Genomic DNA, 10,815 nt, shown 5'->3' on the forward strand with positions numbered 1-10,815 from the left:
TTTTTTTTTTTTTTTTTAAAGAGGAAACAGCAGCTGTATCTTCTTAACAGGAGCTAAGGTGTTAATGATTATACATGGGTCCAAATGTGCTGCATTCCTTCTCTAAAAGCAAAGACCCTATAGTTGGAAATTCAGGCTTTATAAGAGCTTCTATGGAAAGTTTACAAAGGTTGTTTTCAAATGCTCCATGTTTGAGATTGTGGGCATATGCCTACTCTTTATTTGATTAAAACAAAAAAACAAAAAAGCACAAAAACAGCTGGTTTTTGTGTTGAATCAATTTTGGTGTGCAGTTGATGAACTGAGAGTTGACAGTTTTTATTTTCCTTCTAGCTCACTCCAGTTGGCACCACGATATTTACAGGATTTTCAGGAGACAACGGAGCGACAGACATAGATGATGGCCCGAATGGACAGATAGAATATGTTATTCAATATAATCCACATGATCCGGTATGTGTATCCCTGGTTGCAATGTGATTTCACTATGAGGAATTAAATCAATGTTTATTTTAGCTGATTTTTATTGTATGACTGTTTTTTAGCTCCTTGGAGCCACATTCATAGCTATTGTTGGTGTTGTTGTTAAGTGCTGTCTGGTCAGTTCCTACTCAAAGTGACCTTGTATAGGGTTTCCCAGGAGCGGCTGGTGAGTTTGAACCATCAGTCTTGCAGTTCAAACCAACGTTGTGGTCCAGTGCTTCAACCCACAGTGCCGCACCAGGACACTACCAGTAAAATGATCTCAATATTACATTAAAAAAAAAAAAATAGGTGCTGTGGTTTTCAAAACTAAATTGTTGCTGGCATTTATAGATAAAAGCTTTAAATATGTTCCTAGTTCTAACATGTCTTTTTAACTAAATTCCCCTTGTGCTTTTGGGTCCTGTGTAATTGAAACCTAGCATTGAGGATGATACAACCATTGTACTATATTTGCTTCATAGAATTTTAAGTTAATATCACTTCTCTAAAAACATGCTCAGAAACATGGAGATGACAAATTCCAACAATCTCAGCAATCCTACCAAAAGGAAGTTTAGATAAAGTAGACATCAAAGGCGTTAGTCAGAAATCCCTGTCATCTGGTGATTCACACTCATGACCATAGGACCCAGTGGAACTGCCCCATAGGTTTCTGAGCCTGTAAATCTTGATGGCAGGAGGCAGCCTCATCTTTCTCCATGGAGCAGCTGGTAGGTTTGAACTGCTGATCTTGTGGTTAGCAGTCCAAGAGTAAAACACCGAGTCACCAGAGATCTTTTGGGTTAATTGTAGCTCCTCCCCTTTTTTGCCTCAGGTTGCAGCTTTTTGAAAAAACAAAAAAACAAAATCTAAACTGTTAAACAATTTCACTAATAAAATATAAATAAAAAATAAATGAAATCAGAATAATTCAGTTGAAGCTAGATCTGGAAGCTGTAAGTCTGATCTTCCCTTCGGCTTCTCCAGAAGCAGCTGCTCAGAATATGTTGGAATCCCAAAGCAGTGTTTTGAAACCATTTATCAAGTATTCTAATTTAATACTTCTCTTTACTGTTTAGTATTAAGAATGTAAAATAAGGTGAATTTAATATATATCTTTATGTTTAACCTTTCATATTCTTTTTGTAAGCTTGACATAAGCAAATGCAATTTAACTAAATAGTAGCTGACCTTGCGGTTCGCAGCCTGATTCGTAACCACTAAGCTACCAGAGCTCCTTTTTACTACCCTACTGATCGGATAAGCCAATCAGCCGCCTGCAGTTTTTTAATCACACAAAAAAAGAGAAATGTATTTTAGCAAGCCAGCACTGATGTGGAATAAATAAAAATGTTCTCTGGTCATGGTCCTAATTCAGTGAAGCAGAAGAATGAGACCTCATGACACACTTAGTTTAGGATATATTGGAGGGGACAGCATTAACCACGTCACATCCTTAGAGAGAGAATCCATCTTGAGCCATCAGAGACTGCATGTAAAACCTACTACCAGTTTATATTCTCTTGAAGAGCTGTGAACTACCTGGTGATTTTTAAATTCTACCACTGTTAAATCTCTAATAACGTCCTCATATTGATAGCATCAATGTTCTCCTGCTTATTTTTTAATTTCTAAACAAAATTATATGTATAATAAATACACCATTTAACACGAGAATGCAATCACTTCTGTTTTGGCCACCACAATTTTATTTTCTTTTAAATGTGTCTCACACTGTATGAAAAATTGTAGCAAGTGCAGATTGTTGTTTTACAATTAAGATTTACTTTTTTTTTTTTTTTTAATGCCTATAGGATTCATTAGAAGAAGTCACAACTTAGTGATGTAGATTTTTTTCTTAACTCACAGGTACTTTGGCCAGAAATGACTTGAAACAATATCTCAAAAATCACTATATTTGACATTCAAATTTATATTTATCTTTTCTCTTAACATTTATGTTATGCTATTAATTTGATTTTTTTTTTCTTGTATAGTCACATATCCTTCCTTGGTTGATGTATTTTAAATAAAGTAATTAATAATTCATAAGTACCATATTAATAAGTAGCCTAGATTCTGGACTAGAAGAATTTGTATTGTGCTAATCATTTTTGGATCCCTGGTGGCTCTGTAGGATAAGTGGTGGATTGAAAACCATGAGGTCAGCAATCTGAGGCCACCAATCGCTATACAGGAGCAAAATAAGACTTTCTGCTCCTATAAAGATTTACAGCCTCAGAAACTCAATACAGAGTTGCTAGGAGTAACAACTGAATTAATGACAATAGCAAGGGTAACAGTCATTTTTAAACCGTTGCATTTGGTGATTTGTTCATACAGCATATTTTATCTTTTCTTAGTCCTCTAGATTGTGGAATAAGAACTTGTACTAGGCTCATTACAATTTATATGAAATTGTGTTTGAGGACCATCTTACTAAGTAAGAAGAATGGGTCAGGATTTTTATTTTATCTCATGTGCTACAAAAATATTCGCTTTTGAGTTTATCCTCTACGGAAAATAAAATTATGAAAGAGGTATCATTCTGAATGTTCTAAATCCCAATGTTAGCTAGCTTGATAAGTCTGTCTGCATCATAGATTGTTGTTTAGTGGAATCCGTTGGGTCCCGACTCATAGTGCCTCACTATGGCTCCCTGTATCATAGATATAACATGGGATTTCATATTTTAATCCTTTTCATTAATGCCAGCCAGGAGTGATGCCGATTCACCAGTTTAAGTGTTTTGACCCACAGTAATAAGGAAGGAACTGTTCATGTACCCAATGGAGTAGCAGCACACTATTTCTATTAACTACAGCCGCCGCTCAGCAAAGCAGTGTGAGGGCATTAAAGCACTATGCATGGCAGCTTCCTTCTTGGAGGCATCAGAGAGGTATTTCAGTGGGTAAAAACATCTTTTATCAATGTTTCCCTTCCTTCTTGATGTGTTTGGTTCATTATAGCTCAAAAAGAATTAAGAAAAAAGACATGGCTTTCTTTAGTAATATGTAACCATGTGATAGGTTTGTATTTCCTGAGTAAGGAAATTAAAATCACTGTTCAAATGCAAAAGGATTTTTAACAAATCACTCTCTTGAAGTAGTTTTGTATATTAGTCAAAGTCCAACTTTTAGAGGATATAAAAGTATATCATGATAAGTCAAACTTATTGCTTATTTTTTTGTAGGTTTCAGTGAGCAGTATGTTATACTTTAAATGCTTTATAGGGTGGACTTTAACATGGGAGTTTTAGGCCCATAAAGTCATAAGGTTATTTCTTTGAAGTATGCTTTGTGTTAAACTTTGAACCCAAATCTTTTCCATTTAAGCCCACCTTTTAACACTATAACATGCATACCCCTGAATAGAACCAGGTACTTCTAAATATAGTTTCCAAAAGGACTGATGACATGGTACTGTAGGATCAGCACGAGATTGCCAACTACACCATTATCAATTCAAACCCACCAGCTGCTCCTCAGAAACCTGTGGTGGTGATGGTTGTTTTGTGCTATGGAGTTGGTTCCGACTTATAGCAATCCTGTATAAGGTTTCTGAAGCTGTAAACCTTTATGGGAGCAGTTTCTTTCTCCTTCAGTTGCTGTTGTTGTTATGTGCTGTGGAGTCAGTTCTGTCTGATAGCAATCCTGTACAAGGTTTCCGAGACTGTAAATCTTTACAGGAGCAGAAAGCCTCATCTTTCTCCCGCGGAACAGCTGGTAGTTTTGAACTGCTGACCTTGCAGTTTACAGCTCATTTCGTAACTACTCATCTTTCTCCTTCAGAGCAGCTGGTAATTTCAAACTGCTGACCGTGAGGTTAGCAGCCCAACTAATAACAGCTACGCCACCGGAGCTCCATTAGAAACCCTTTACAGAGTCACTATGAGTCAGAACCAACTCAATGGCATTTAACAAAAGCAACAAAGAATTGATGAGAAAAAGGTGGAATGAGCTGTGCTATATTCATTGTTGTTGTTAAATGCCGTAGAGTCATAGTGTCTCTGTATAGGGTTTCCAAGGGGCTGCTGGTGAGCTTGAACCACTGCCCTTGCAGTTTAAACAACTTTGCAGTCTGGCTTATTAACCTACAGTGTCACACCAGGATTCTATATTCTTTAGTTCATCTTTAAATGTCCATGTATGTGATTCTGTGTGAGGGAAAGAGAGGGTTTAGTTGAAACAGAAACATGACTAAAGTGTTAATAGTTTCTACAGGAAATAAATTTAATGTCGTTACAACTCTTAGTGACTTTTGAGTGGACAAGAACTATCTAGTCCTGCTTAGCCTCCAATTCTCACTTTAGGTAATTACGTAGAATCAGTCTCCCTACTGGAGCTGTGGTGTGGCGCTGCATGATAAGTACTGGATACTGCAATATTGGTGGTTCAAACCCACCAGTTATTCCTTGGAAACCTTATACAAGGTTGCTATGGGTCAGAATCTACTTGACAGCACTTAACAACAACTATAGCAGTCTAACAAGGACAGCCAGTCTATAGATTGATTAGCAGCTGATGACATTGTGATCTGGATTAGACAGAGACAGTTAAAGGAGATTAGATTGTACCTCTGGGATTTCTTAAAAAATAAGGACATGAAACTGGTGCTAATTATTGAAAGTAGCAAATAAAGTCACATTCTTGTTCAAGAAGAGAAAACCAGTAGTGAGAGACAAAGACTGATTTTAAAAAGATGTAGAAAAACAATAAGAGACCTTACAGCCCCCTAAGAGACGAAATGAGAAGTTTCCCAGTTTTAGACCCTCTCCCAGATCACTCATACACGAGAGGGCTTCAAAAATTTGGTTAAGATAGAATTAGAAGATGATGGAATTTTCCACAAACGTGTCGAAGCATCTTCCTGTATCTTAGTTTCTTGATTCTACTATAACTTATATACCATGCGTGGCTGCTTTAATGAATGAGGTTATAGTTTCTCAAAATTTAGGAGACTAGAATTCCAAATTCAGGTCACCAGCTCTTGGGAAAGTCTCACTTTCTGCCACTTCTGAGGGAAGATCCTTATTTCTGTTTCTCTAACCCCAGAATTCTTCAGATCCTTTGAGATTTCCATCTGGCATCCATCTGATGGTGCTTTCTTCTATCTGTGTCTAATGTGTTATTTTTATGAGGGTAAGTCACAAAGTATTGACTTCACTCATGAACTGACTGATTCCAAACCAGATGTGTTTAAGCATATATGACTCTATAATCAGTGGATGGCTGCAGACAAGTTAACTTAGTAATACACTTGTCATCATAACATGACAATACTTTCAAAAAGTGAATTTTTTTTTTTTGTATTATGAAGAAAAAATTATATTGAGGTCAAGTCGCAACAAATATTAACCAATTTGAAATGGCTTCTTGGTTAACTATTGAAGGCTTGCCACAATTTTACATGAATGCTGCCTCACATAAACAAGATTTTTGGATGTATCAAGTGTTTTAAAAAATCTCAGGAAGACCTAAAATATGAGTCAAGAGAAGGAAGATCTCATCAACTTTGATGAATGAAGAGACTGTGGCTAAAATACAACAACTGGTGGAAGAAGACCATAGCAATAGCTTAAGTGAAATGAACGTCTTGGTCTCTGCAAGATTCCATCCTGATGGATTCCAAAAGCGTTGTGTTAAGAACAGCTAGATTAATGAGTTGGTCTTCCCACAAATCTTTTAAGCAAGATCAAATCTAATGAGGATGGTTTTATGGAATAAATTTCAACTGGAGATGAGTTTTGGAATTACCAGTATAATCCAGAGAGCAAGCTTCAGTCAAAACTATGGGTTCTGAAAGGATCTATGTGCTGGACCAGTTCAATTAAGTTAGACAGGTTATCATAGAAGGTAATTTTGGCATATATTTGGAAAAGACACAGGGAAGATCATACAAGCTTATTATGAAGAAGATTTTAAAAAATAAAACTACACTGATGAAAAAAAGCCAAGAAAGTCATGCCAAGAATTCCCCCCCCCACACACACACACAATCACAATAATCAGCTGGTTATTCTTAAAGGGTAGCAAGAGCTGTTCTGGAAAAATCTCTTAGGGAAATTGTACCCCATCCACTGTAAAACCATGATTTTGCCCTTTCAAACTTCTTTTTGTTCCCCAAACTGAAATAAATATTTTAAAGAAAACAATATTTGAGTTCCTGGATGATATCAAAACTGCCATTATTACATGATATAAAATGAAGTGTTGTTCACAATTCTTTGAGGAAGTATTAGAGATAGAAACACCACCTTCCGAATTGTGCAGTAGTAGATGGACAATATCTTGAGAAACAGTTGCTTCATATTTTAATATTTTTGATCAATAATGGTTTCTATAATTTCATAACAATATGTTTTTGCAAACCAACATAAATGTCAAAAGTCATTAGATTTAACATACTCCCTACTCTGAAATAGCCTCCTTACCATTAACAAGCAAAGCCTTTTTCGCAAATGAGATTCTGGAAATATGTCCACAGGTATAGAGATTAAGGTTATAATGCATATATTGTTGTTTGTTGTTGTGAAGTGTCATCAAGTCGATTCTGACCCATAGCAATCCTGTATAGGGTTACTGAGGAGCAACTGGGGAGCTTGAACCACTGACCATGTAATTCAAACTGAGTTTGCAGTCCAACACATTAACCCACAACACCATGTTGTTGTTGTTGTTAAGTGCCGTGGAGTCGGTTCCAATTTATGGCTACCCTGTACAGGGTTTCTGGGGCTATAAATCTTTACAGGAGCAGAAAGCCTCATCTTTCTCCCATGGAACAGCTGGTAGTTTCGAACTCCTGACCTTAAGGTTCTCAGCCTGATTCATAACCACTACATGACCAGAGCTCCTTATTAGGGGGATATAATTCAATCCAAAACAGTGACAGAGATAGAGAATATCTGGAAAAACAGAGTTTATAGAGTGTCAACTTTCCTTTTGTCTCACTTTCATGCATGTGTGTATATTATATGTGCTTGGGGTAGTCACATCCCATAATTACTCCCTATTTTTCCAGCAAGAACAAAGCTATGTAAACCATCCAAGATGTGGCATTGTAACATAAGCCCTAGACAGATAATCGCAAGGTTGGTGGTTCAAATCTACCAACTGCTTTTTGAAAACCTATCCATGGTTGCTATAAATTGGAACCAACTTGATGACACTTAACAACAATAACAAACGCTCATTTTATAAAGTCGTGGCCTGCCACTTTTGCGAGCTGCTACATAACCAAATGCTTCAGATTGTCGTGGGGTACACAATTGTTACTGGAGGTTGGATATTTGGAGCTGAACTATCAAATAAAAGTCTATTAAGAGGCTTAGTTGGCCCTGATTAGATTTTCCTCATTAATGTTTAGCAGAGGGATTAGCATTTAAATTCCTGTGATAAAAAATCCAGTGTCACTTAGAACTTTTCAGAAGTACAACTATAAGAAAGCAGACAACTGCTTTGCTTCTAGAAATGTATGGTTCTTCAGTGAAATAGATGTTGCTCTACTCTCATGCTCCTGTACCTTGCTGGTGGATCTAAGCTCTTCATGAGACGAAAGGAAGACAGATGGTAGGGAGGAAGAGGGGACAAAAGACTAAACTATCCTTTCCATATCTTTAACAAGAGTCCAAATAGACTGAGTAGTTCACTGAGCTATTTAAAAAACCAAGAATTATTGGAAAGTTACTGACTTAGTGACATATTCTCTAAAAGTAGGAAAGTAAAGGAGGGTTATATAAAGCACAGTTGTTAGTGCTAACTGAAAACAAATGAAGACACCTATTCCTGACTATCAATTAGTTCATTATTTGACATTTAACATGTATGACAATAGTAAAAACTGTACTATTTTGTGCATCAACTCAGTACTTCTGGTAGTACTGAGGTGTGATGTAACAGTAACATATCAGTTGTGATGGTTAAGGTTATGGGTCTCCTTGACTGAGCTATAATTGATCATTACATAGTGGTTTGGTAGCTATGTAATAATGGAATTTGACATTTATATAATGATGGCATTTGGCATTTAAGTGTTGAAGTTGTCATCCTCTATTTTGCAATTTGGTATAGTTAGCCTCCATTTTTGCATAATGCTCATTTTCGCATAATGACCAAATCTTTGGAAACTAACCATGTCAGTGATGAGCGGGTGGGTGTTTAATGCTTATTACTGAATCCGCACACAAAGTCTATTTAAAGTTCATTTTCATATACTGTCATGCTAATTCAGTAAACTAACATATAGCTACAAAATAATTAAAAATTAATTTATGTATTCTCTAATATGTTGTAAAAGTTATCACTGAGTTGAATTTTAATGACAAACTGTTGCTCATTGGTTTAAAATGCTCCTCCTCCCCTAGTTCAGTGGTTTTTTTTGAAGAAAGACTTGAACCACATATATCAGAATAATTTAAATGACTTGTTATAATTTCTGGAAATTGTTTGATTCCTGAGAGTTTAGGAATGGACGATGGGAATCTGCAATCTAAATCAAACATTTCTGAGAGTCAGTGTGCACTGAAGTTTCAGTATCATTGTCTCAATTCTGCTTACAGCCTTATCATAATCACTTTTCTAAAGCCAATCCCACCAAGGTTCATTCTACATTTAGCTTTGATTTTATTTTCTTTCTCCTTAGATAAATACATTAGAAATATTGCATATTATAGAAATATTGTTAGAGTAAGATGTGTACTTAGCATTTATGTAACTCATGATTCTTTTTACTACATACTCAAAAAGACAATACCTTAAAGATACAGCTACATGTTGTTTCTGTTTCCTCTCATGATTATTATTCTATAAGTGTAATGATATAATGGATACTCGATGAATATTTCTCCATTAATAGATTAATTAAATTAATATCAAGGCTTTTCTTATGCAATGATTCATAAGTAACATCAATTATAAAACAGATATTCTCTTTGTTTTTTGGAAAATATTTATGAGATTAAAATCTAATATATTCTAAAGGGTAGATTTGCTGCTGTTATTAAGTGCCATTGAGTCTGTTCTAATCCATATCAACCCTATATAGGGTTTCTAAGGAGCAACTGGTGGATTTGAACCACCAACCTTGTAGTTCAGTCTTGTTCTGATCCAACAGCACCACACCAGGATCCAAAGGGTAGATTTAGCTAGTAAAAATTAAGTTTAATTGGAAAATCTCTGAAGAGCAATGCAATCACTAACTACAACTGCATTGTTTGTAGTAATCCTATAAATGTTTATTAGAAACTATCAACTTAAATGAAAAATGATGGTGGACACTTATTCACTGAATATGTGCTAAACCCCTGTAATACTCAGTTTCCTTTGGTAGAAATATAAAGATAAATATCTGTATACTGTAGACTGAAACACTTGAGCAACCTGTGAGGGGAAACAGAAAATGTTCAATTAAACAAAAGGCAGCGTTATATATATATATAATATATATATTAATGTTATATTAGAGCAAAACTTAATCTTAGATTCGATAGCAAAGAACACTTTTCTGCATAGAATTTACAGAATTTTACACAGGGAAAAAAAAGAGATTGTCAGGCACGAGAAAAATCAGAACAAAAAAGTCAGCTGTGAAGATTCCTGGCCTACGATGGAAAGAGAGAAAACGACAATGTGTTGACTGATGGTGGTTGTTTGCCATCAAGTCTGTTCAGACTCAGAGCAACCCTGTATAAAGTTTCTAATACTGAAAGTCTTTAGGGGAGCAGAAAGCCGCATCTTTCTCAGAGGTTGTGTCCAATGGACTCAAACTGCTGAACTTGAAGTTAGCCGCCCAAAGCATAACCCATGATAACACCAGGGCTCCTTGTAAAGACACAAAGACAAAATACATTTATACAAGAAAATCTTTCAGCTGCGAAAAATGGAAGAAAAAAAAAAAAAAAAAGGGCTTAATCTCACAAATTGTTGAGAACAGGACAGTATCATGACTTGTTAGATTAGTTGTCATTTTCTGTCCTGCCATCTCAGTGTGGCACTGTGGGATAAAGCACTAGACTGAAATGCTGGTTTGAACCATGGGGTGGATGGTTCAAACTCACCAGTCTTTCCTTGGAAACCCTGTACAGGGCAATATGAGTCAGAACCAACTCTGGGGCACTAATGCAGCGTATTCTTTACTGATCCTAGTTGCTTCTCTCTTTGTCAAGTTTCTTTCTGGTTGTTCTATTCATTTTTGAAAGCGGTGTATTAAAATCACTCACTATTATTGGAGATTCATCTATTTCTTTCTTCAAATCTATTAGAGTTTGCTTTACATATTTTGGAGCTCTTTCGTTGGGCACATAGATATTTATTATGGTTATTTCATCTTGTTCAATTGTCCCTTTAATCATGA

The 10,815-nt window shown here is 35.9% G+C and overlaps 1 protein-coding gene across 3 annotated transcripts in view; it reads left to right on the plus strand.

Moving 5' to 3' along the window:
* The window catches only part of PCDH15 (protocadherin-related 15), a 1,066,306-nt gene that overhangs the window by 431,122 nt on the left and 624,369 nt on the right, over positions 1–10,815 (plus strand). For all 3 annotated transcript variants that reach the window (XM_006831105.1, XM_006831106.1, XM_006831104.1), the window contains one exon: positions 334–453. In XM_006831105.1, the coding sequence (XP_006831168.1) occupies positions 334–453 (120 nt within the window). The remainder of the gene's footprint in view (positions 1–333; positions 454–10,815) is intronic.

The sequence above is a fragment of the Chrysochloris asiatica genome, unplaced genomic scaffold (genome assembly GCF_000296735.1).
Source record: "Chrysochloris asiatica unplaced genomic scaffold, ChrAsi1.0 scaffold00003, whole genome shotgun sequence".
NCBI lineage: Eukaryota > Metazoa > Chordata > Mammalia > Afrosoricida > Chrysochloridae > Chrysochloris > Chrysochloris asiatica.